The sequence below is a fragment of the Marmota marmota genome, unplaced genomic scaffold (genome assembly GCF_001458135.2).
Source record: "Marmota marmota marmota unplaced genomic scaffold, marMar, whole genome shotgun sequence".
Lineage (NCBI taxonomy): Eukaryota > Metazoa > Chordata > Mammalia > Rodentia > Sciuridae > Marmota > Marmota marmota.
The window spans coordinates 16,773,996-16,801,294 of record NW_026000185.1 but is presented as its reverse complement, the minus strand read 5'-3'; the positions used below and the strand labels follow the sequence as shown (position 1 = coordinate 16,801,294).

At 49.6% G+C, this 27,299-nt stretch overlaps 1 protein-coding gene across 2 annotated transcripts in view; it reads right to left on the bottom strand.

Moving 5' to 3' along the window:
* The window catches only part of Prkcb (protein kinase C beta), a 262,797-nt gene that overhangs the window by 16,352 nt on the left and 219,146 nt on the right, over positions 1 to 27,299 (bottom strand). For both annotated transcript variants that reach the window (XM_015490650.2, XM_048789666.1), the window contains exons 10-15: positions 26,563 to 26,654; positions 24,605 to 24,667; positions 19,701 to 19,839; positions 15,755 to 15,835; positions 15,373 to 15,480; positions 10,145 to 10,285 (exon numbers count right to left, since the gene is read on the bottom strand). In XM_015490650.2, the coding sequence (XP_015346136.2) occupies positions 10,145 to 10,285; positions 15,373 to 15,480; positions 15,755 to 15,835; positions 19,701 to 19,839; positions 24,605 to 24,667; positions 26,563 to 26,654 (624 nt within the window). The remainder of the gene's footprint in view (positions 1 to 10,144; positions 10,286 to 15,372; positions 15,481 to 15,754; positions 15,836 to 19,700; positions 19,840 to 24,604; positions 24,668 to 26,562; positions 26,655 to 27,299) is intronic.

Here is a 27,299-nt window from a genome sequence, read left to right as displayed (position 1 = left end):
GGAGAGCAACGACCACGGAACGGTGGGAGCAGATGCCAGATTGCACGGGGACCCAGAAAAAAAAACAGGAAGTGTCTTTGGGTGGAAAGAACAGAGCGGGCAAGGCCTTCCAAAGATTGTTTGTATGCAAAATAGGACAGAGCAGAGGGCTTTGCAGGAGGGAGGAGGGATCCCAGGTGGGAGGGAAAGGATCTTTCAGAGGGAGAAGATGGAGTCGGAGCAGACAGCTGCTGTGTGCCTCTGCCCAGCAGGGGTACCCTCTTCTTTAGTAATAAAAGGACCCATCCCTTCTCCTCTCTCAAGAAGCCAGCTTTAGATAGGAACAGACCTAGTCCCTGGGCTGAGGGGTCCAGCGACCAGGCCTGGGACTCCAACACAGTCCGTCCCCCTGGAATTAAGGATGAACAGAGGACCCCAATGTCTTCCAATAGGACCCAGTCCCAGGATGCTGGGATTTTAGAAAAAGCATGCATTTTATTTATTTATTTTTTTTTGGTGGAAGTTGTTGAGATTATGGGATAGCAGTCCATCATTGCTGCAAGTTCACGAAAGTCCTCAAGGATGAAGAAGAAAGTCCCTGCAGAGGAAAGCAACCCCCAGAGAGCTGGAGGAAAGGATTTCCAGGGCCCAGTTGGAGACCACAGATCCAGCCACATCTGCACACTCATTTTCTTTTCCTTAAAAGCCAGCCTATTTGCAACCATCGGGGAGATGGGTTAATACGGACAGATGCTGTGGACACAGGCTGGGCGGGAAGATGCTCAGCGGGGATGGGAGGATGGGGCCCAGCCAGGATGGAGGGCGTGTCTTATGTTAGGGGACACAGGGAGGGACCCAAAGGGAAGGAGGTCAGGCAGGTCGAGATGACCACGCAGAGAGGGGCAGGAAGTTGAGGGCCACCCTCCTATGGCTCTCCAGGCCTTGATTTCCCCAGAGACTGAGGGGATGGGGCTATCAGCTGAGACCAAAGGGACTGGAACTTTAGTGGTCAGAGAAGGTTTGCAAACTGAGTCCAGAAGACTCGGGAGAGACAGACGGGGGAAGGCAAAGGCTCCAGCTGAGGTCTGGAAGCATCTGTGGAGGCTCCTGGGGGTCCCTGTCGCCCATCTTTACTCAACTGCTAAGCAGCAGAGCTGGGCTGAATCCTGGGTCCAGTTAACTCTTAGCCCACGTCCTTTCTACTTGATTCGGTCTCCCTGGACCCATTTGCTCCTTTTTCTCAAGTTCTCCTGCCCTTTGACCAATGAGGGGCATCTGAGACATCATGATAGGCATTACAGAAGTCAAGAAGCTGGACTCCATGGATAACCACCCGACAAGACAGTAGCTAAACTCAAGATCGGAGCAAAACCACTTTACGTCCTACGCCCCTGCGGACGAGTTACGATACATAAGAATCATGACAGTGGTCAAGAGGATAGGCTTTGAGGTAAAGAAACAGGACTCTAAATTGGCCCTAGGACTTCCTAGCTGTGTGACTGTGGGCCAGTGACTTAGACTCTTTGAGCCTGTTTCCTTCTACGTACAGGGGAAGTTATAACAGCACCTACCTCCTGGGGTACTTGCCAGGATTCAAGGAGATCGGCAAAACAGAGCTCTACTTTCCAGTAAAAGTAAATAATTGAATAGAACACGCCTGACTCATTCTAAACGTTACAGCTGTGAGTGGTGTTATTCAGAAAGCCCTGAATCCCTAAGGGGAGGCCCGGCTTTCCGGTCCTGGTTCTCATACAGTCCCTGGGTTAAGGCACTTTAGCAAGCCTTGGGCCTCTCTTTGCTCGTCTGTAGAATGAAGGATTGAACCGGGCTTCCCATCTCTCAATCCTTGACTTCTATTATAGGCCAGTTGTTATTGCCAGGTGCATCCTAACGGCTTCACGCTCCCCATCCCTGGGTGACTCTCCTTCCGCCATTTCAATTCAGACGACAGCTTAATGTCATGCACCTGGCGAGTGATTTAGGAACTTTACTTGGCCCCGGGAACCAGCCAATTCCCACCATCCCATAGAGAGTCTGGTTTGATCTGCCGTTTAAATGGGTTCCCCATTGGAGCAGGGCCATGGATCGATGGAACGAGACAGACAGACAGACAGACAGCTTCCAGGCTGCAGGTTGGAATGACCCTGGGCTACTTGTACGCAGTATATGAAAATAGCCTTGGATTTTTATTAAGATCTCTGCAAACGCCAGCCTCTGGGTGCCCCCAAGGAACCTTTAAGACTAAGCGGGGGACCACGTGCTCCTCGCGGCGCCGTCTCCTGAGGCTGCCCTGCCCCACTTGCAAAGCTTAGTCAGTGTCTGCTGTCTGTCACCCTCAGCCTTAGGGAACAAGGGAGCTTTGCATCTCTTCCGATCCTGCCTGTGAATTGTAAAAGGTGTGAAAACGCTACTTGTTGGCTGCCATATTTTATAATAGATTTCAGATCATCTGAATGGTAAGAGTACGCCCTCTTCTTTCTGAGATTAAACACCATTTTATGGCGCTGTCAGAGCTGGCCCGCGTTAGCACAACCCCAGAGCTCCCCGGGGCTTCCAAGTTCTTCTGAGAGTCTTTCCACAGATACTAGTCAGTGCAGGAAGAATCCAGGGTTCAAGTCCTGACGGCCACCCTCTAGATGTTGGGCCAACGCCTCACTTTTGCAAGCTCTGTCTCCTTGTGAGTAAAGTGATGGTCATGGACACCTCTTGTCCTTTAGCTGTGGGAATTAAATGAGGTAATGCCCAGAGGCACCTAAAGCGGAGTCTGGCACAGACGTCAATAACGTTTTCCCTAATGTGTTTGAAGGGTACGGGTTTGAGGAGAATTCTTTTAGATCCCAATGTTTCAAAGAAGGTATTGTTCTCTTGAGTTTCTGCTACTTTGGGACGGGGCGGGCGGTTGGGTGCCACGCTTGAATGAATCATATCGAGTCCCAGTTTAGATCCCTTTCTTGAGCCTGAAATTTGGAGTTTTAATGGCAAACACACAAAGGTTATACTCTCTGGCTTCAATTCAGAAATGTCAGCACATCAAACACACACCTTCAGACGCGCACAGAGACACGTACTCACACGGTGTAAAGGGCAATTAGGTTCGGAGGAGAATGTCACCTGGTCAGAACTGAATCTCATTACAGCAGGACTTGACGCTTCTGACCTCAGCTACACAAACAATGCCTCCGGATGACAGAATCATCAAGAGACCACGTCCTGGGAGCAGGAGTCCATTTCTGAAGCGGTTCAGCCCTGAGACTCTCAGAGGCCACGGGCAGCGGAGCCAGCAACCTACACGGTGTTTGGCAAATGACGCAAAGAGTGCGTTTGGCAAATGGTGAAGTAGAACGAACGAGGGGCTTTGTGCTTTCATAGCCTGTAAGATTTCCAATCTCTCCTGACGTGCGGAGGCCTCAAAACGAATGGGCCCCCTGGAAAGCAGAGATTTAAATAGGTCCCCGGTGCAGAAGGGGTTGGAATCAGCGTGTGGCACAGGTGTGGGGCCTGTCGCCCAGGTGGGGACAGGAGAAAGGAGGGAGTGGGCATGCCCATGAGTCTCCGTGGGCCTGAGTGGGTGCTCAGGAGACAGGGCAAGGAGGGACGGAAGGCGTTCTCCTGAGTGTCCACTTCTCAGAGCGAATGGACACAGAGTGGCCATATTTTACAACAAGATCAGATTGGTCCTATTTGAGGTAACAGGTTTTCTAGTGGCAGGTCACCAAGTGGCACTCGAGCACTCAGTCCTTGTGGCCTGCTGAATGCTCCCTCCCTCTTGGACTCGTCCTGTGCCCTGCCTACTGGGTGGGCTGATCCCGGGGTGCCTCCCCAGCCCCCACCTAGATGTTTCCCACAACAAGCTCTGCCTTAGGACACTACCAGGAGCCTTTCAGAGGGAGGCTGACAGGACTTCACAGAGGCCACTCATGATCATCCATGATCACCATCGACATGTCAAGCAGGCCTTCTGAAAACACAGCAGCATATCATCTTGTACAGCGACGTCACAGCGGCACAGGCTGCACATTCTGCAGACCTGCAGGACGGCAGAGCTTCAACGGACTCTCCAGCGGCTGCATCCAGGCAAAATTCCTCCCTGGGTCTCCCAGACAGGGGGCACTCCCTGGTCACAGCCCTCAACACCGAACCTCCTAGACTACCCCATCCTTCATTTTTACAGGAGGAAACACAACCCTGGGCACAGAGCTGCCCTATGCCCTGCAGGACGGGGCTCTGGGCCTCACGAGTTTCCCGACAGCGACAGCCTGGTTCATGAGTGAATCCTGTTCCCCCCCAGGATCGAGCTCTGGGCTTCCAGGTTTTCTACTGAAGGAGCAATTATGTGGTCGGAAGAGGTTCAAGTTCACCGGTTCCTCCACGCCTCAAAGACAGTTAGTGACTGAGTCCCTACCAGGAGCCAGGAATTAAGGAGGCACTGGGCAGTGCCAAGTGAGCCTACCCTGGGGGGGTCTCTCAAATGGTTCCATCTTGTCCAAGTTCCCACCACCTGTTGCGTGGATTATTACGAGAGCCTCATAACTGGTCTCTCTAACTTCACCCTCGCTCCTTGTGCAGTCAGAGGGATCCTTCTAAGACCTGCTATCAGGCTGTTATTTCTCTGCTTGAGATCTTCCAGTGCTCCGCACCATCTGCCCCTCCCATGGCCTCTCTGGTCTCATCTTTTACTCTCTCCCTCACCCACTCACATGGCTCTCCCTTGAACATGCCAGGCAAACTCCTGCCTCAGGTCCTTTGCACCTGCTACTACCATTCAACCCCCCCCCCCACCACCCCTAGATAGATACACGGCTTCCTCTCTCACTTACCTTCTTCCTATATTTGCTAAAATGTTACTTCCTCAGTGACATTTTCCACCCACCTTATTTAAAACAGCCCTCTTCCCCCTCCTGGCTCGCCCTAACTCTATCCCTGATTCTGGTTCAGCTGGTCTCAGGGCTCCCTGCAGACCAGCTGAACCAGAGTCAATATAAATTCAAGTGCCTCCTGCAGGCACCGTGGTTTAAGAAGCTCTGACATCGTGGCACCTGGAGCACAGGCCAGCCTGTGCCCGGATGGGCTGCAGAACCCTGAGGAGGCCAGGGATTCGGTGTGATGCCTGCGTCTTCAGCAGCTTCCTCAGCCGCTCTACCCAGAGCACACAGCATGACCACAGGTGGCCGCCACTGTGCCATTCGGCAGCCAAATCACAGCCCTTTCGAAATAGGGAAGCAACACACACAACAACCAATTTCTTGGAGACACCCTGCTGTACGTCAGCAGAACAGCCTGCATGCTAATCTCGCTCTCAAGAACCGCTGGGCTCCATGGCTCCGTGTCTTATGGTGGCCTGTTTTACAGACGTCCATTCATTTGATAAAAATTCTCCAGCGGCCACACGCGCTCACCCTCCCACTAGGCAGTGGGATTCCACACTGAAAAAGTCACGATCCAGAGTCTAGACAAGACGGGGCTCTATGGACCACACTCTGCAACACGGAGGCGGGTGCAGACAGAGGATCCTCCTCGGGATCAGGAAGTCCCCGGGGGGAGGTGATGTTCTACTGATCTGATGAGGAACCAGCAAGCTGGCTGGAGGGGGAGGAGGGGAGCATGGGAAGGGGTTCCGGGCACCCCAGGCAGATGGCCCTGCACAAACAAAGCCCAACAAGGAAAGAGAAGGCGCTGGGTGTTGGAGGAATTGAAAGAGACCTAGGGGTGCTGCTTCTTGGAAGCTTAAAATCACAGAGGGGAGAGAAACCTAGTCTTGGAAGACTTCAAAAGCCATAGATAATAAGGAGCAATGGATATTATCCTGGGGTACCAGAAAGCCATCAGGGCAGGCTTTAAGCAAGAGACAGACACAAGCAGATCACATTTTAAAAACAATTACTTTGAGCCAAGCTCAGTGGTGCACACCTGTCATCCCAGTGGCTCGGGAGGCTGAGGCAGGAGGATCGAGAGTTCAAAGCCGGCTTCAGCAACTTGGCGAGGCCCTAAGCAACTCAATGAAACCCTGTCTCTAAATAAGATATAGAAAAGGGCTGGGAATGTGGTTCAGTGGTTGAGTGCTCCTGAGTTCAATCCACAGTAGCTCCCCTTGAAAAGAACAATGACTTTGCACCCTACAACAATACACCAAAGCTAGTGTCTTTCAGTGCAGTTTCAAACAATACTCTGCAAACAGCTCTTTGCTTCAATAAAAGATGGCACTGAGAGCAACTTGAAAAACCCATTTAGAGTGATTTTAATGAACCTCCAATAATAGCACCCTTCAATGATGTTTGAATATAATCCTCTGTTACTGCTCCCTGTTTTCTGTCTTCCACACTTGACTTAACGGCATGCATGAATCAGGAACCTTGACAGACACTCGGGCGCCTTCCAGTGTCCCACAGGCACACGGAACTCTGCACACACCCACCGGAGGCCTTTCGGAAGGGGCAGGCGGATAAGAAAGGATGGGGAAGGGGAAATGTAAAATCCTGGGTTGGGGGCGGAGCCATAAGACCCGCGCGTGCAGTGCACAGGGGACATGAACAGGTGGCAAGAAGTCGGGGGGGCGGGTGTGTGTAGCCATTATCATGACAACCAGCCCTCGGGACCCACAGGTTCCTTGGAGTCAACCAACTGTGGGTCAAAAACGATTTTTAAAAAGTTGCATCTGTAATAAATATGTACAGATGGGTTTTTTCCTTGTTGCTATTCCCCAAACAATGTAGCAGAACAAGTATTTACATAGCATTTGCATTTATTGGGTATTATAAGTCATCTAGAGATGATTTAAAGTCCACGGGAAGATGCGCATGGGTTATATGCAAATTCTCTGCCAATTTACAGAAGGGACATAGATACAGAGTATCCATGGATTTCGGTTCCTGCAAAGGATCCTGAAACCCATCTTCCCTGACTAGTAAGGGATGGCTGTATTTCTAATTCAGTCGGAGTGGATCAAGGGCAGCACCTGCTTCCCTTTTACAACCAGTGATTTTTTTTTTTTTTTTTTGGTGCCAGTGATTGGACCCATAGGCACTTAACCCCTGAGCCACATCCCCACCCCTTTTTTATATTTTATTTAGAGGCAGGGTCTCATTGAGTTGCTTAGGGCCTTGCTAAATTGCTGAGGCTGGCTTTGACCTCTCGATCCTCCTGCCCCGGCCTCCGGAGCCACTTGGATGACAGGTGTGAACCACCACGCCTGGCAGAATATTTTGAAGAACACAGCTCAGTCCTGGCCACTGTATTTTGAAAGTCATTGTTAACGCACAGGAGGGAATTTATGACACTGGTCAGCTGGAAATATCCAAGGCAGCACGGTTGAAGATCAATGGCTACTGACCACAACCCCCTTTGCACAAGTGCCTCCTGTGAGCCAGGGATGAGCCAGACCTGTCATATCTATTATCCCCGGGCAGGGAGAGTCACAGTATATCTTCAGACGGGGTGAACTCTGGCCATCAATACCCAGCGGGAACAGGAACTGGCTAAACATAACCCTGATGTGAGACATCACGAACCCAGAGATGACAAACCAGCCGTCCCCTGGCCACCTATGGGTCCTGGATGTGTTCCCTTCACCCTCAACTATGTTTAATCTTTAAGCAGGTGTTGCTGATATATTAAGAAACAGTGAGATTTCCTCTGACCCCTGATTCCCAGCTTCTCAGGGGAACTTAGAAGCGGAGCCGCGCTGAGCCTCCCATCCTGGAACCCATCACCCTATTTCCAGACTGGAAAGAGACCTCGTGTGCCTCCATTTGGTGAGTTTCTTCTGCCCACCGCCTTGCTCTGGCCCTGCCCTGCGTCCCTGCCCGAGCCTCCCCTGCTGACCACCTGCAGGGCTTCTGAGGCTGGAGCACATAATAGGGGGCAGCTCATCATGGGGTGCCTGGCACTAAATAAGTGCTCAAGAAATTAACAATTCTAGTATCAAAATAGCTGTCATTATCACCTTCATGCAGCTAATCACCTGCTGGGCTCCCGGAGCACAGAACCTGGAGCACAGAACCCCCGCCCCTCCCAGAGTTTCCGATTCTTCGAATTCCTTCCAGGTGACAAGATGTTGCTGGCCCAGGGAACACCCTTTGAAAACCACTAGTCTACAACATAAGCCCCCATGTCCCCTGAGGGGAACACTGGCATCTTACCTGTGGCCAAGTGAGGAAGGGAAGGAGTCCACATTTTGAGACCCCGTAAGTAGGGCCACAAAGAAACCAAATGTGTCCCATGTTGGAGAGGCCAGTTTCCTGACCCAAGGGTCCAGGGTTCACAAAGTCACCTTTTGGTCTTTCTCCTAATGGTTTAGTGAAAGTGATGAATCTGCTGAGGACCCTGCAGGGGTGTCCTCAACCCCCCCCCCCCAGTGGGCACACAGACATTACCCTAGGGAACAACATCAGCAGGACCCAACTGACCTGCCCTCAAAACCCCTGCACCCCAGTCATTAATCCCTGGGTGACATCACTAACGTGGCAGGTCCGGAGGGCTTTGTGCCTCCTCAGCCTCCTGTAATCATTTGTAGCTACAGTACAGTGGACCAGAGAGGGAAACTCACCTGCCCAAGTTCACCAGCCCTAGAATCACCAGGGAACCAACTCACTGTATTCACTGAGGGTCAGACGCTATTAGGAACATGGTGCCGAACCCTGTGTCTGTACTTTAAGTTGGACGTTGATGACCTAGAGAACCACAGGCACCTGGAAGTGAGGTCACACGGGACATGCTTACGGGCTGAGGGGGACAAGATTTGGCCTGGATGTCCAGGATTCGAGAGCCTAAGCCAACATCTGCGAAAGTCTGGAGGATACTCTAGAGAGAGAGGAGATCTTGCAGCAGTTGTGTGTGTGTGGAAAGGGGCAGGGCTGATTAGGTATCGATAGAGAGTCTCCAACAGTCAGAAGAGCCACAGAAGGGGACCACTGATTCTTACAGACCTGCCTTCCGGACACCTGCGCCCGCAGAGGTGTCCAGGGTTTTGCAAGGAAGCTGTAGAGGTGTGATTCTGACCATTTGGAACGCAGGGACCGGTCGGCACTAGACCTGGGAGACTTTGTTCCGCTACCCTCCCCCGCCCCCAGGCATTCTGGGAAGCCTCCAACGGAATCACCACGTCCAGGGTCTGTGCTTTCCCTTAGTCACACACCGGCTGAGTGCCCATTAACCTCTCTGAGTCTCCATTTCCCCTTCCACCACATGGAACAATGGCACCTCCCCGGGGTAGGCTGGCTGCCGTGAGGATTTAATTAGATGCCCCACGAGCACCTCATCATGGGGTGCCTGGCACGTAATAAGTGCTCAAGAAATTAACAATTATAGTATCAAAATGGCTGTCATTATCACCTTCCTCTTAACACCGACACCCTTACAGCTCTGGGTTTAATGACAATATTTATGCTCCCTCCTCAGCCTCAGCCAGTGGTTTTACAACCTGTAATAAGGTCACCAGGCCTCGCTTGACTTCCTTTAACAAAGAAATATCCTCCCAGGAGAACCGCAGTTTTGATTAATTCAGGTGCAGGACTCCTCCTCCCTGATGCTGGGGTGTACTTCCTGCTGGGTCCTGGGGAGGAAAACCATCCCCTGGGGACACAACCAGGAGGAATGTGACACGTTCATTCTTGCATCAGAAGAATTATCTGCACAGGAGCCTGCTGGGGGCCTACGGCTTACTTAGCCGAGCTGCTCAGCCTCCTCTTACACAGCTCTGCCTGGTGAACGGCTCTTACTCACCCAGAGGAACCAGTGCAGGTTGCAGAATTAGATGTAAATACTGTTGAGATAAACAACATGACCTTTTCCGTGTCCGTATGAAGGGAAAATGGCACCATTGAACCAAAGAAAGAAGGGGGGGGGGTTAGATTCTTTATCACCGTCCAAAAAATAGATCTGAATTCTGCTCACCAAAGAACCGGTCCCCCAAAGTTATCTGCTAAGACAGTTACAATAATTGAATCAATACAACAGAAACTCAATAGCAATTGTTTTTCCTGCTATGTGCAGAAGGTGGGCTGTGCCAGGGAGTGGCCAAGCCCGTGCTGGCACCCAGTGACTTGGTGCATAAATCTGAGAGCACCTGCAGACACGGTCAGGTAGGTGCCTCGACGTCTACCCCTCAGTGAGCGTTCAACGCATGCGCAGTGGGCAGGCGGGCACAGCCAGAGAGACCACTTTTACTTACAGCTTTGGGTTTATACGGAGGCTGAATCTCCTTGCGTTCAAGTTTCTCCCAATCAATATACCGGAAAAATGCATGCTCTTTGATGTCACGTTCCCCTTCAGGGCCACAACCCAGACGTTTGCCTGGGTGTTTGGTCATCAGCTTCAAGAGAAAAAAAACAAAACAAAACAAAAAAGCAAAAAAAAAAAAAGTTGAATGAACTTTAGAGAAGGAAATGTGAGACCCGCAGAAATTATTATTCCAATGACTTTGGAAAGAAAGCACCATGAAGAATCTCAGGATATTTATTTATTCATTTATATTCCTTTTCATTCCGGCAATAATTTCCTAACCAGGTCTTCATGGGAGAGGACCCCAATACAGCGCCTGATGCTGCTCACCCAAGAGCAAGATCCCTTATGGCTAATCAAACCAAAGCATGAATCTGGCCCTGAACTTGAAGTTAGAAATGTCCCAGGATGCATTCTGGTCCAAGAATGGGTTTTCTGCAATTATTGGTGCATCTACTGAGAACAGTTTCAATATCTTCTAGCTCCCCTCCTCCCAACCAGGAGAAAACTGACCTTTGACCAAGGCCAAGGACACATTCATTCAGAAACTATTTGCTTTTCTCAGTAAAGCACTTGTGGAAATGACAAAACAGGAAAATATATATATATATATATATATATATATATTAGTCAAATGGACCCAAGCTTCAAGTAATTACTTTCAGAAAACTCATTAAACAGTCAAAACCTAGCCCAGCTCATTCCCCCGGATCACACATTATACTAAACTCCGCTGAGGTTTCTTTGGTGTTCTGTTTAAATTACTTAATTATCAAAACTCTCCATCTTTGGGTCTCTGAGCCAGTGCTAAATAACAAGATGAATAGATGCTCTGAGATGAAACCAGACAGCCTTCCTCTTACAAATGAACCCAAAGAGGCAAGAGAATATCTCTTGATCTCAGGACTTCAGCAAATGCACAGAGAGGAAAGATGGACAGGTTGATGATTTAAAAAAGAAAGAAAATCCTGACGGGAGGCACCGAGAGAGGAAGCCAAAGCAACCGGAACACACGAGCCCAAGAAACTTCCCAGCGTTGAGCTGACCCCAGACATTTTGCTCAGCGCTGGCTGATTACAGGAAAGGAATGAACCAGAAACTCACACCTAGGCAGCTTACAGTGCCCATTTGCTGCTCATGAGATAATCAGTGGTCACATACACAGGCACACACTTTCTGTATCTTCTTTACCTTCCAGGATGGAACGTAATTGACGTTGATGTCCTAAACTACTTCTTGTATTGATAGGCGTGACCTTACCTGATTATCACCATAACACCATGAAGGTGGTACACTACGCCCCATCTGATTGACCAGGCAGTAGACACCCAGCCAGCTATGAGAGATTGGATTCCACCTCTGCTTAGCTCCAAAACTGGGGCTTTAAAGAACAATGAGAGAGCTGGGCGCAGTGGTACACACCTGGGAGGCGGAGGCAGGAGGATTGCAAGTTTGAGGCCAGCCTCAGCAACTTAGCAAGGCCCTGAGCAACTCAGTGAGACCTTGTCTCAAAATAAAAACTAAAAAGGGCTGGGGATGTGGCTCTGGTTAAATGCCTCAGGGCTCAATCCCTAGTACCCAAAATAAAGTAAAATAAATAAAATAAAACGCTTGGTGGGGGGTATGCTTTGCATGTGGTTTCTCAGGGATATTTGTGGTCTGGCTGAGTCAGGGAAGGTTGATGGAGGGAGAGCAAATTGAGCCAAGTCTTGAATTTTGTGTAGAATTCAAATGGGAAGAAAGAGCTAAGGGGCCTTGGGAGCCCTGATAATAGCAATAACAGCTTCTAGGTCCTGAGCATATCCTGTGTCTGAGCTAAAAGTTTCCCAGCCATTATTTATCTCTCTTTAATCTTTACAATAACAGTCTGAGGTTTTGGCAACTATCTCCCCCCTTTTCCCAGATACTCAGGTACTGGTTCCAGAGAAGTCATGTCATTTGCCTGAGGTCACACAGCCAAGGAGCTGGGTTGGGGTTTGAACAGAACTGCCTGACCTAGAGCTCCCGCGGCTCAGTGTAATCAGTCTCTGATTGTTTCCAGCGGCCATCCTGGGTGTCTGTCTGTTTTAAGCTTGTTGGAAGTGGGAGTGGCAATCTGAGCAAAGTTCAACTCATTTTCTTTCTTTTTTTTTTCTTTTTTTGATGGCAGAAAGTAGGGCCTGTCAGGAGCTGGACGTAGAATGGACACACTTCAACTGTTTTCAGAGGCCTCGGCTTTGCTCAGTGATAAGCAGGGGGGACAGACGCCCAGTGAAGAAATGCCACTCTAGACACATCGAGCTCTAACTCAAGGTCTCTGCCCACTTCCTGGACTCTGCTTGGATGCGCCTGAAGCCGTGTAGACAGCCGGATTTAATCACTGTTCCCATCTCTGATCACCTCCCGGACACGTCCCCGGGGTCCCTGTTCAGGAGGAAGCGTGGGGCCGTTCACTTGAGCACCTCCCCTGCTCCAGAGCATCGACCTTGAAGAAAGAGCCAGCTTTGGACTTGGCCCACTCGACTCAGAGAGCTCCCCAAACCCAACAGCCAGAAAGTCACCCCCGGTTAATCCTGAAGGTTATGGGTCCTGAATTAATAGGAAACTGCTCTAGCAGGGACACTGCTAATTGGAGCTGAAGCTGAATGCAGCTGACCTGGAAAATTCTCTCTCCTCCATGACCCACTTAGAACCCCCCAGCCGTCCTGGCAGGGCAGGCTTGGGAAGGGGAAGCCCCTGAGCACGAATTGAGCACCTACTCTGTGCCGGTACCACACAAGGAGCTTCCTGTTACCTGACCTCACTGAACGCTCCCCAAATCTCTGTTCAGTGAGGACTTTCATCCCATTTTTACAAATAAAGAGACACAGGCCCAGAGAGACACAAACGAATTTGCTCCAGACCGTGCACCTGAAGAGTGAGAGCATAAGGATTTGCAAAAGGTCTCTTCATCTCCCAAATCCCCACATGGTCAAAGTCTTCGTTCGGGGGAGGCCAACTCAATGCCAAGAGGAGCCGGGCTGGTCACGGTGCCAGCATTAGTCACAGTAAGAATGGGACAGAGTGCTTGCTCGGCTCTGGTCTCAGTGATTTGCAGGTATGAACTCATTCCATCATCAAAGAACTCGACGTGGGGTGCTGCGGTTATCCTCCATCCACAAAGCAGGTCAAACAACTCATTAGGTTAATAATGCCTGGACCTGCATTTGAACCCAGAGAACTGGGCCAAATGGGGTTTTTGCAAATTGGAGGAGGCGTATCGGGTTAGAAAGGAAGTAGTGGTTTCCGATCCAGCTGAATGAGGCTTTGCAGGCATGACGGGCCAACGTGACAAGATCTGATTTTTTTTTTTTTTTTTAAGAGAAGCTAGAAAGGGCTGGGGCTGTGGCTCAGGGGTAGAGCGCTCGCCTAGCACGCGTGAGGCACTGGGTTCGATCCTCAGCACCACATAAAAATAAACAAAATAAAGGTATTCTGTCCATCTACAACTGCAGAAAAAAATTTTAAAAGAGAGAAGCTAGAAATCTTCTTATTCTAAATGCTGGGAATTACTAAACCAGGAAAGCCCAGTCTCTGGTTCGTTTCACTACGGCCCCAGTAAAAAGACTACAGTGGTCTCACCAGCCTTGGGCTGTGCCCTCAAAAGTCCATGGGCTTTGCTGAAGCTCTTCATGAACCCTGGGTCTCCTCTCTGCCCCTCATTTTTTTCCGGTCCCTGCCCACACCCTCAAAGAAGATGTTTTCGACCAATTCACTTTAGGGGTGTTGGAGACACCCCATGGCTCCCCCAGGCATGTTTGCACCTTAACCTGTGGCTGAAACACAGGGCTCAGGAGATTCACCAGCGGGGAATGCAGGTGCGACAGTCAAGGTGCTCTTGGGCTAGAGGCTGGCCCCGCTGTGACAGTCTGAGCCAAGCCTCAGGCGGATCTGGCTGATTGTTCCAACTGTCCTTCACCAGGGCTGGCTCTGACGGGGGTCAGGAGAGCAGGGCTGGGTAGGGCATCGCCAAGATCTAGGGGCACAGGGCTGCTGCCTTCAGACCTGCAGATGGGAGCCCACGGTGGGGCGCAGCCGGGGTCTAACCTGGAGAACTCGTTGGCACCCGTGGGTGGGAGAACTCTATTTTAGCAGATGGGTACTGGGAATTGAACTCAGGGGCACTTGCCCACTGAGCCCCATCCCCAGCCCTATTTTGTATTTTATTTAGAGACAGGGTCTCACTGAGTGGCTTAGGACCTCGCTGCTGCTGAGGCTGGCTTTGAACTTGCCATCCTCCTGCCTCAGCCTCCCGAGCCTCTGGGATGACAGGCGTGCGTCCCCGCACCCATCCACAAACTCTTTTCAAAGGCAACATCCTTGGGCCATATTTTCTGAGGTTCTCATGGTATTGCTTTTGCACTCCCATCAGAGTTGAAAAACTATTTCTTTTGGATGTGTTGAAAGGGAGTGGTTTTCGAGCCTTGTGGGAATTTGGCGAAATATTGTAAATACACAGAATTAATCTCCGGGGGTGGGAGGCTGAGCCCTTGCATTCTGAAAAGTCACTTCAGGTCACTGATGGCTCCAAAGGAGAGGACCACTCATCTCTAGTGTCTCACACCCATCACCAGGAGCATGTCTGAGTCCAGAGGATCCTTACCTGGAAATCTGCACCTTGCTTTGGTCACAGGTGCAATCGGCATAAGCAGCAGGTGTTTAGCTGTGCCTGCTCTTTGTATGCTGGGAGTTGGAGGGAGAATAGGGACTTGGGGACACTGGATTGGGGTCAGCTTTTCTAGAGGATCCCTTCAATTCAATACTGCTTGGTGTTTTCTTGGGACACGCTCTGAGTATTAACTAAGCACACATGCAGCAGAGCAGGGCAAGGGACACGTAGCCATGCCTCTCCTGGGTCTCAGCTATTCACAGTACTGCCCCCTCGTTCATTCATTCGTGAAGCATCCCTTGTGCTGGGCTGGGGGCTGGGGGCTGGGGGCTGCTCATCAGCAAGACGCCATGACAGGCCCTCCTCTCTAGAGCTTTGTGCAAATAAGGGTGAGCTCTCTTTCCTCTGGGAGGTAGCAACTCCTCTCCAGGGCTCTCTGATTGGCAAAGCGAAGAGAGGGGGAGGGTTTGGTTGCTGGTCCCCTCTAGCAGGGCACATCCTGCATCCTGGTAGGTGATGTCCCGGCCACGGGCTTGAAGGGCCCTACTCACCCCTTTGCAGATGGCCACAGCTTCCTTGGACATGGACTTTGGATAGGCCACATTGTGCTCCATGATGGATTGGAAAAGTTCGTCCTCATCCTCCCCTTCGAACGGCGCCTGTGGGGCGGAGGGCCGGGTGGGAAAGGGGTCCCCCGCCTGCACCCTCCCCCAGCTTCTCCCAAACAGCAGGTCCTCCTCCCTGGGCCCCAGGTGAGGCCCCTCTCCAGGACTTTCAGGAAGATGAGAAGAAATGTCCAACCAACTAGGGTCACCCCAAGACCAGGGAGGCAGAAGAGGCTCAGGTTTTTCGAGCTGTCATTTGGTTTGAAAGAAGCCACGAGGCTGGGAGTAGAGGAGTGCTTTTCTTAGAGATCATTTCAAATTCAATTACCTGCCCGGCCAACATCTCATACAGCAGGACTCCAAAGGCCCACCAATCCACGGACTTCCCGTAGGGCTGGTAAGCGATTATCTGGAAAACAGAAAGCGTTCTGTCAGCAAGGCTGGCCGTGCACGTGGCTGGACGTGGGATTCACACCTCCTTCACCCTCAGAGTGGACCTTCCCTAGAGTGTGTGTGTGTGTGTGTGTGTGTGTGTGTGTGGAGGGGGGTTCTTTGGCATGTCACCTGCTTATTGTGAAAGATTATAGTAGCTGTCACAGTCCCCAGATGCAAGCCAGGGTCTCAAAGATGCAAGCCCGGCCAGTGCCCACCTGAGCTACTCTGTCACCTTAGCTACCCAGGGAATGTCAGGCAGAGTGCTTCACAGAGGCACCTGTAACTGGGGGGACATCGGTGCATGTCACATTGCATTTTTTTTTTTTGAGCACTGGGAATAGTGTTTTTATTTTTATTTATTTATTTATTATTTTCAAAGTGTGTACAGCCTTTTAAAGAGGAAAAGCCATTTTTATTTCTCATTGTACAAGTCAAGTCACTTACACAATAATGTGAAGATATTTCACACCGCTGAACTGCACACTCAGATAGTCAAGATGGTAAATTTTATGCCGCGTGGTTTTAAAATCACAATTAAAACAAAGACAAAAAAAAAGTCTCGAGAGTAATGACGTGTGTTCCTATTTATACAGACTATCTCGATAAGCTTAAAGAATAAAATGTCAAGAGAAAAATTAGGACTCCTCCTATCTGGTCCATCTCCTTCCAAACTCATGGGTGGTTTTGCATAATCAGAAACACTTTAGTAAGTGGACCTTTAATCAAGTAAGCTATTCACTTAAGTTTTCTTTGCTAATATCCGTACACTGACATCATTGGTTTTTATCTCTGAATAGCATTCCGCTGAATAGATATGCCAAAATCCACCTTGTGGATTCCCACTATTTTAAAGTTTCTTCTGGGGCTGTAATGCGTATTCTTATGATTAGCTATTTGGACATCTCTTCAATGATTTCCAAACATTAAATTTCTAGAAGTAGAATGAGGGAACCAGATGGTACATGCAGTTGTAAGGGGTTTGGTGGTGAAGACCAGACAGCTGTCTGGACAGAACAGCTGTCAACCTTTCAGTATGTAGGAGTGTAAACATGACGGAGTCAAAGGGGTGAAGAGGCGATAGAGCAAAGGTCAAGGGCGGAGGTTTGTGGGTCAGACAATCTAATTTTGAATCCCAATTGCTATTTGCCGGGGCCATGACCCTCCGGCAGAAATTACTTCTTTAAGCCTCGGTTTCTTCTTCTATAAAGTGGAGGGTACCATGACATTGACTCCATGAGGTTTTGTGGGGATGAATAAGCTACCGGGTGCCTCTCACGTATGATGCCCTCACAGTATCAGCTTTTACTGGAATGTTCTCTAATCCAGTTATTGCTTGTTTTAGTCACTAAAAAGCAAATATCTTTCTCCAGCTCCATCTCCCACCCTGGTTTCCACTCCAAAATCAGAAATGCAGAGAAGATGGTCCAAAGACACAAAATTTCAGCTAAAATAAGAGTAAAATAAGTTCCAGACACCTATTAATTGTACAGAGTGGTGATCATAGTTAATAACGATGATTTGTATTCTTGACAATTTGAAAAAAAAAGTGTCATTTTTTAAGTGTTCTTACTATAAAAATAAAGGTACGTCTGTGAGGTCGAGCACATGTCAATTAACTCGATTTAATCTGGTCTCTCTGTGTCTCTCACTTCCACGATGTACCCACATTTCAAAACACATGGTAGGTACATGTCGGATGGATGTGATTTTGATTGGTCAATTAAAAATAAAGAAGTGGGTAAAGAGGTAAATGAATAAATAAAAGAGGCAGTCTGAGGATCAGTGACAGTCTTATTGAATCCTCATGACCACCCAACAAGTCAATCCTTTTACAAAGGAAAACAGAGACTGGGGAGGTGGGATAAGAAGTGGCCAGAGGCGATGCAGTTAGTCACAGCAAAGCCTGACCTGACAGAAGGGCCCCCCTCTGGGGGAGGACAGGCCCCTCATATTCCAGAGCCGCTGCGGCTTCCTGGGTCCACGGGTCCTGCTCCCCTGGGAGCTATGAAAACCACAGGTCCTGCGCCCCACCCTGCAGAGGCTCTAATTCAGTGGCTCTGGGGGTGATGCCTGGGCACCCTACTTTTTAAAATGTGTCCCCACCCCCCACCCCCACCACTGAAGTGTAGCTGGTGTTGGGTTCCAGAAATCACCAAGCTCATATCCAGGAATTGGGCTCTAGATCTTGTCAGACATCCTGATTAATTAAGAAAATGTTAATAGATGAAAGGAGGCCACCTTGGGACACCTCTACTAGGCCCTAATAAAGAATTAATTTTTTAAAAAAGATTACCTTGTTGTTACTCAAGGAATACACAAATATGTTTGCCTTGGGGGAAATATAAACAGCCCAGAGATGGGTCAGAATCTCCCTTCACCATTCACTTATTCCCTGAGGTCACAGATGTTATAAAACCAACCTGTCATCTTCCAAATGTCCGATGCCTTAGCCTGCATATCTGCATCCTCACGGAAAACCTACAGATGGGCTCTGTGTGTGTTATTGTCATTATCCATAAATGACATTGTATTGGATTCTCTATTCTCTAGTTGGATTTTTTTTTCTCTTAAGAATCTGGTTTTAAGATATTTCTGTATCTACACATATATCTCACTCTTTTGAATCGGTGCCTAGGAGTATTTTATACTATGAATAAATCACAGTGGACTTTCCTTACCCTGTGGAGGGACACTGGTTCCTTCCAGGACATGCAGATGTATTTGCATGCACTCAGCTGTGTGGTCTGGTCTTCTTAGGGCCAAACAGGATTTCCTAACACGAATGGCGCTCAGTTGAGCTAATTATTCCTTTATCGACGGTCATTTTATCCCATCTTTCATGGTTAACAAATAAAGCTGGGATGAAGGAAGGACATTGAACACACCTCTTACTCCTTCTGTGTGTGTGTGTGTGTGCTCATGCGTGTCTGTGCGCATGTGTGTGCGCACGCTCAGGCATACAAGTCTGGTGTTTGCAAATTAGCTTCTTCTAAAAGGAACTGCTTTGTCACCAGAGCGTGCAGGTTTAAAATCATATGTCAACGTATTTAATTACATGGGGACGCCTATCCCCACTGTTACATATCAAGTGTCTGGCAGTCAAGAAGAGGGATTCTAGAATGTCTGTTTCTGAGACTCTGCGCCTTTCCTTAAAAAAAAAAAAAATGGGAGAGAAAAAAAAAATCTGGCGACAGATTGCAACATGCCACTTTTCTAAGCCACCAATTCAGAGAAAAAGGGAAAGGGACCGACCGCCTGGTACAAATTATTGTGCCTGGTCATGCTGGGAAGATCCATTCACTGACCACTTCCTTCGGGAGGAGAGGCCGGCACTGCCAATAAATCTTCACCCTGGTGTTTATATCTCTATCGCGGGAAGAAAAAACCTGGAGTCTCCCAGGGTTTATGACAACTGCCACACACACACACACAGTCACAGCCCTGTGTCATATGTCAGCCCAGGGAATCTGTTCCCTGTGTGTCTCTCGCTGTCTCAACAAATGCTTCAATGTCATAATTAGGAGGTATCATATGGCCACGAGCCATAGCAGCTTGACAAAGAAGCCTACTGATGTGTGTTGGATGGTTCTTTTGCGTTTTATTTAAATTTTCTCCTAAACCTTGATGTATTTTGGGCCTGAGCATCGGGATGTGTGCTAAGTTAATTTGCATGTGAGATCTCAGAGGAGCGATTTAGAGCCCAGGATAAGGACAAGCCTGGGGTTTGCTTGCCAGGTACCACCCTCGACCCTTCCCAGCCCTCACGCGGCCATCGAGAGGTCAGCGGGGGACACATCGTCACGAGGTCCGTGTGCCTCCGGGGTCCTGGCAGCTCTCACCTCGGGGGCAATGTAGTCCGGAGTCCCACAGAATGTCTTGGTGGTCACCCCGTCCCAGATGTTTTCCTTACACATGCCAAAGTCAGCGATCTTGATGTGGCCCTCGGAATCCAGCATCACGTTGTCAAGCTTCAGGTCCCTGCGGCAGGGGTGAGAATCGGGGGATTAAGTGAACCGATGCTCATCTCAAGTCAACCGACTGCCACTCAGAAAACGCGGTGCAGGGTGGCGTGGGGGTACAGAGGTGACCGTAAACCAGCTCTTGCCTGCCGCCGGGGAGCTCACGATCTGGTAGAGATCAAAAAGAGGAGGCTCCCTCACCAACCTCTGTGCCTTTCTTCTCCTACAGAGCCAGCTGTGCCCAGGGCCTCCCAAGACACAACGAGACAGAAGCTCCGAGAACAGAGAGGTCCGCAGGAAGCTGACCTGAGAGCGCAGCACCCGCAGAGGCAGAGTTCCACGAGTTGACCTTCGCAACTTGTGGACCCCTTATGTTTTACAGGAAGCTGCCGTTTCCATAAAATTTCGATCTTTCAAAATATCTCTGAAGATCATGGAGGAAGACAACTGATTTGAGAGAAAATTCTCTAACTCCAAATGCTTCAGGATCCCCCCCGGCTGATTGCTAGGATGGGGGACCCAGGTGTCTCCATTGATTCTTTCCATTAAAAAAGAAAATATCTGCTGGATGCTTACTCCATGACAGACGCCATTCTTGGAGCCAGGTATATGTTAGCTGGGGACACCATAAACAGGCCTGTTTTTATTCTGATTAAATTCTAGTGTAGGGGGAAAAAGCATGATTAATAGGTATTCAAGTGTATCATCATGATTATTGTAGATTCTGATAGACGATATGAAGAAAAAGAGGAGAAAGAGAGGGTAACAGGGAAGCCGGGTGCAGTGGCCCACTCCTGTCCTCCCAGCAACTCGGGAGGCTGAGGCAGGAGGATCGTGAGTTCAAAGCCAGCCTCAGCAACTTAGCGAGGCCCTGAGCAACTCAGCGAGACCCTGTCTCTAATAAAATATTTTAAAAAAGAGCTGGGGTGAGGCTCCGTAGTTAAATGCCCCTGGGTTCAATCCTGAGTACCCCCCAGAGAGAGAGAGAGAGAGAGAGAGAGAGAGAGAGAGAGAGAGAGATGGCAATGGGGGAGGGGCACTTTAAATAGGTGGGCTGAAAGGACCTCTCTTAGGTAGTGACATCTGAGCTTTAACTGCGTTGGTGAGGAAAGCCTGATATTTTGGGGGAACCCCTGCATCTCTCTGTATACTAGATCACTCCAATCCTCAATTCCGACTCTGACATCAATGCTTTGGGTTTCTGCAGCAGTGAGTGGGGGACAATCTATGGGTCGGGCTGTTCCAGTCCTAAGAGAGGACGGAGAAGTCCAGTTCCCCCAGAGGTAAGAGCTCAGTTCAGGGGTCTCCCCCAGATCATCTCGGTTAGGTTGTGGGTGTCTGCGGCTACTGCCTGTTCTAGCCTCTGGGGATGAGACCATCCTCCTTTGAACAACCACCTTTTGATCCTCCAGCCGAGCAACGTGGGTGGTGCCAGCCTCGACTCCTAGCCCCTGGTCACGTGGCCTGTCCTGGCCAGTGGAAACATCCCATCCTGCTAGTCACAGTGATTGGTTCAGGAAAGGGACCACAGGGGACCCAATCTGCCACCACAGAAACACCTGGCACTTTTGCAGGTACCATTAGGGAAGAGAGAAGCTCTTTTCACACTGGGATGGCTCAGGGGGTGGAATGCGGGTCTGGAAGCTCCAGGGGTCACCGTATGCAGACGGGAAAGCTCTGAAGACAGAGCAGAGCAGAGTGATCAAGGAAGCGCCATTAACATCGTTTGAACCGCTGCATCAAGACCCCTGCATCCTTGACACCAGCCAATCATCAAGAACCCTGCATCCTTGACACCAGCCAATCGAGACCTTCTGTAACTTAAGTGTGAACTGAGCTGCCATGTTCACTTCCAACCACAAGGACACAGGTTGGCCTCTCCTTGAGAGCCAGTGAGGTCTCTTCATCCAAAGGGAGGTCCATTTGCACCCGCCATTCGCCCACAGCAAGGTTATTTCCATTCTGCTACCCTGGGTGCTGTCCATGGTACCACCCAGGTCCAGGGTGCATGCTTACCTAGAAGCCATGGTGATCTCTGAATGCCGGGTCAGAACTTAGGAATGCTGAACCCTGAAGCATCTTGATTCATCTCCATATACTCGCCCTACATGTGACTTCACTCTAGTGATACACGACCTCCTTCCTCTTGGCTTGACAACACGCCCAGAAATGAGCCGCCGGGTCAATCAGAGACGTGGGAACATCTTCATTTAATATAGCGAAGGAATTTCAGATGCCAAGAGCCACAGGTCCATTGCCTTTGATATTATACTGTATTCCTTGGTTCTAGGAACTAAATTCTCATTTCTGCTTCAAAAGGTGGCTGGGGCAATTTTTTTTTCATTTTCAAAAAAAAAAAAAAAAAAACCATACAGGGCAGAATCCACATGTATTTCCAGGGAAAGTGGTCAATAAATCAGACAGTCCATTGGACAGGCAGGATCTATGGCGGACACCCTCCCCACCAACCATATCCAGCTACTATCCTCAGAGAGGGGAACTCTAACATAATTCTTCATCCTCTTAAGAACCGTCCAATGAAATAGAGATCTAAAGGAAGGAGGGAGCCATTTGAAACGTTCTGAAAGGCTTTACTACCATGAAGGCATTATCTATGAAATTATAAAGCCCCACATCTCTTGTCCTGTAATTTTTTTTTTTTTTTACAGTTTTCATTTGATTAGCAATTTCAAGAACTCCATCTCCAATCATCTCCAGCATCTCTGAGGAGGCTGGGGAACCAGGTTGGGAGGCCACAGAGCCAGAGACAATGCATGATTATGATGCATAGCTGGTCCCCCAAGGACCACCGGACACGAATCAGGATACCACTGGACGTGACTGAGGCTACTGCCAGACACGAGAGTGGCCTCTTGTCCTTGGAAATCCTAATACTGCCAAGAACCACATCTCCTCCTGGCTCTGAAAACCAGCTCTTCCAGACTTCTACAGTCACTCTCAAATCCATGTCTTAGTTCCTTGGTCACTGGTTTCTGAATCAAGATCTTGGGTGTGACAGGTGTCTGATCCTGCATCACATATACACCCTGGGTGCAGGGAGATTGTGGCATAGCATCTAGCAGCCCCAACCTTTACAGTACCAAACGACTCTGTTCTTGCAAAGAGAATGATTCAGATGCCGACTGGCTTAAAGTATTGATACAGATTCCTTTAAGAACTATATTGATAATGGTGTGTAAGTAGGTTAGGAGGAAGGGCTGTATGGTCGTAGGGATGGTCTTAGCACCTGAGATGCTCATCTCTGGGTTTTAGGACCAGCTTGGCCAGTGTGACTGGGATCCATGAACCCCAGATCCTAATCTGGCTCCCTGCTGGACTGGGAACTAGCCCTAAATCCCACCAGGGTTGACGACGACAACTCTACTTTCTCCCTGGGTTCCCACCCTGGGGCTGGATTTTCTTCAAATACACTCGTAACTCTGTTCTTCTAGAGACTCTCCCTGCCCAGGAGGGAGGCAGGACCTAATGTCAGCCTACAAAGTGACAATTGTAGAGTGAAAAAAATGACCCCAGGACCCTGTTTTCTTGGTTTAGCTGGAACCAAAGTCATGGGTTTGAACGTAGGGGTCACGTCATATGGAAGATGATGTGTACCTTTCAAGGCCAGAATGACATTCGATGGAAAATGTTCTCCCTAGGACAGCCGAGGGGAAACCGAGGACCAGAGGAGTTGGGTGTCTCCTCTCGTGCTGACTCGGATATCCACGTGCGTGCTCCGTGCACGGAGGGCAAGCGTTGGCAGAGTGGCCTTACTATTTAAAAGTATCCAGGGGCCCAGGACCTCCCAAGACACCTCTAACTCCAGACCCTAACCGCCAGGTCCTCCACAGAACGACATGGCCCTCGACCACCCAGCACAAACCACTCTATTTTACCGAGTTTTATTTTTACTGGAATTTATCACTATTTGGCAGACTCTATTCTGATACACGTATCTGTCTCCCACCGTTAATATATAAGCCCCTCGAAGGCAAGAGTTTTGTCTGATCTCTTGCCTGCTGTATTCCCAGAGGAACACCTAGCACAGAGTAGAATGAATGAATACAATGCATTTTCATGGCCCTTGGGCATCTTTTAACCTCACCCATGCCAAGGGCTGTTTGGAAGCCCCCTGCCCCGTGCCACCCTCTCTTGCAATAAGAAACCATCCCAAACGCCTGCCGTCTCTGTCATATGCATCCATGTAGCACAAGGAGAATGGCCCACTCTGGACACGCTGACACACAGCAGCCTGGGGCTCCACAGTCGGCCTTGCATGGAATATAAAACGGTGTGACTCACACCGCTCTGATCATACGCTTGCTCCTGCAAAGACTGGCAAATTCTGAACTTAATCCTGTCTCTCAGGGCGTGCTACTCAGAGATCTATTTCCAAACTGTCGTTAAATGAAAAAAAAAAAAGTTTCATAATAATATGATCCGCCACGTCCTGCCCACCAAGATTCTTTACGTACTCCCCCAAACGTGGGGGTCCACGGGCAAGAGGAAGAAGTCCCCGGGGCCCCCCTGGACAAGCCTCTTCCTCTTAGAGCAGGTGGCCTTGTGTTGGAGGGGCCCTGGATCGTTGGTGACACAGTCCATCAAGGTTTCTCTGTCACCACAGAGAGCTGCCCAAACTTTGCCAGGGCAGTGGGCGAAGCTGCCTGGCAGAACACATGCCCAAGTTAGTCCTGGAGGGTTCCTCCCCCACCGCGGGTGCTAATTTTAAAAGCAGTGGAAGAGAGAGGCAGGGAACGGGGAGGCGCTGGGCCCGGTGCACTTACCGGTAAATGATGCCCTTGCTCTGCAAGAAGAACAGACCGATGGCGATTTCTGCAGCGTAAAATCTGAAATGAAGAAGAGACAACGAGAGATGGGAGAAGTTCAAAGACACCTTCTGCTGGGCAGCTGGAAGGAGGGGTAGGGCACTGAAGTCTCCCCTGGATGGTCAGCTGCCCAGCTCACCAGGGTACAAATGGGGGGACAGGGGGCCCCAGAGCCAGGAGGACAGACTGGGGGTAGGCAAAGGTTTGTCATTTGCATAGTGGGAGGGTCCCATGGGCTCTGATGGACCGGATGGGGAATGGGAGCCTCAGACTATGGCCAGTTAAAAAAAAATCTTTTTAAATTTTTTTGGTGGGGTGCTGGAACATGATAAGATCTTTTGAACCCGGGGCTTCGTGCATGCGAGGCAAGCCCTCTACCAACTGAGCTGTATCCCCCCTGGCCCAGATAAAATATCTTAATAACAACAGACAGCACCCATCTGCCGAGTGTCCTATTAGGTGGTCTCTAATTCTCATCATAATCCTATGCTACAGGCCTCACTAGTGCCTCCCTGTTCTAACGAGGACAATTGAGGGTTAGGGGGACGAACTCTTACGATGACGTAGCCAATGGGGGGGGGGCACAGCCAGGATTGGGAGCGACATGGGTGTAAGTATCACTTCTCAGTGAAGGTCCGCCCGGCGGAAAGGGCATCTGCGAGAACCAGGAAGCCCATTTATGCCGTCCGCGCTGGGCAGGGTTCTGGGCAACGAGGTTAAGCCCTGGCAATACGTCTTCTGGGCTAATGGAATTAAGCCTGTGGTCCATGGACGTCAGAAATGAAAGGGGAACGAGAGCTTTAGTCTGATTAGAATTGTGCCAAGAGATGCCAATGGCTTGATTCACAAGCACAACCACAACAGGGTGCTCCTGAGCCCAGCAGGTGGAGGTGAGGGGCCAGCCAGCCCCAGGAGTGACAGGTGGGGGGCCTAGACATGTTCTAGGGGGCCTTTAGGGGGAGCATGAGATCCTAGCGAACTCCCCAGGAACTGGTGCTGATGCTGATTCCTGTGACCTGCCACGTCTCTGTTCCCCATAGACTCCTTTAAAGTATATATCCATATATTTACCATTTATTGTACAGAGGGATGGGTTTACTGAGGTATCGCCACACACACACACACAGAGGTGCATCTCTTCTTCTCCCTGCCCCCTCTTTCCCCCCTCCCCAGTTCCTAGTAATCCTTCTTCTACGTTCAGATCAACATTTTTTTAATTTGTTATTTATTTTTCTTTTTTTAGTTTCCATCTATGAGGAAACATGCAGTTTTGTTTCTTTCTTTATTTCTTTCTGTGTCTGGCTTATTTCACTTGGACAAAATCAGGGATCTCTGTTCTAAAAAGAAGAGGCCCGGCTGGTTTGTAGTCTGAGGGGGACAAAAGAGACTCATCCAAACCTGGCCTCTGTCTCCTTTTCCTGGTCCTTCATCTCCTTGGAGTGAAGGCTCCTACGAAGCCCTGAGCAAGTTTCCGAAAGCCTCTCGGTCTCCGGTTTCTGTTTGCAAACCAGAGATCCCCACCACCTAGGGTTGTTGTCAGGATTAAATGAGAACATGTTTGTGGAACGCCCAGGACCTGGCATAGAGTAAGTACTCAGTAAATATTAGCGAACCACCCAACAGAACCTCCAACGACATTCCCTAAGGAAGCTACGAGTCCTTCCTCCGGAATCAGGGTCAAGAATTAAAGAGAAAGAAATAGCTGTGGGTTTTTGGACTCCATATTCTGAGTTGGTGTCAGGGGCCAAAAGAATCAACTCACATTAAGGAGGACACCTTCTTCCTGTGGCCAAGTACTTCAAACAAAGAAGGAGCTCCCGATGTTTCAAAGTCCCTCCTTTGGTGAAAAACCCCAAAGGAACTAACAAACCATCCATTATTCCAAGGGAAAAAAAAAAGCACGAGTTTCCCCTTACACAGCATGAGGCTCCTTGAACCGGCCCACTTGTTGGATGTGGTACATGAGGTCGCCCCCGTTCACGTACTCCATCACAAAATACAGGCGGTCCTGGAGAAAGAGAGAGAGAGCCAAGGGCAAAGTCAGCATCCTGTGGTTTCTTGGGTTCCAGAAGGAAAGCAGGGACTCGCTGGAATTTAGGATCCACCTCCCACCCACCCACCCCAGGACTCTGACACATGCTCCACGTCTCCCGGAGTATAAAACCTATGCTATTGGAAGTACGCAAGGGAGGCTAGGTGGAGCGGCAATCATTCTGAAAATTAATAACTACAATGTTTTAAGCTCATTTGTGCTGGAAAATATAATTAGCCCACTAATCTGGTGGCTTAATTGATATGATTGTTTAGGATCAGGTTAATTATAACAAAAAGTGGGAAACGTTATGGAAATAATATTGTGGGTAGGAGGTAGCTGTGGAAGCCAGCTCTGTTCATGTCCCCTGCTGCTCATGTCCTTGGATAGCACCTTCTTCCCTCAATGAATAGGACTGGATTGTGTAACCAGTAGGGGGCACAATTTCTGGGACTAGATCACAAAAGACCTTAGAGCAGCCACATCATGAAGACACCCAATCAGCACTAGGGACAGGCACCCGGGGTAAGGGGTGGAGATCTCCTGCCAGCAGCCGGCACCAGCTCCCCCAGCGTGTGCGCGGACCACCTTGGAAGCAGACCCTCAGTTAAGCCTTCGGGG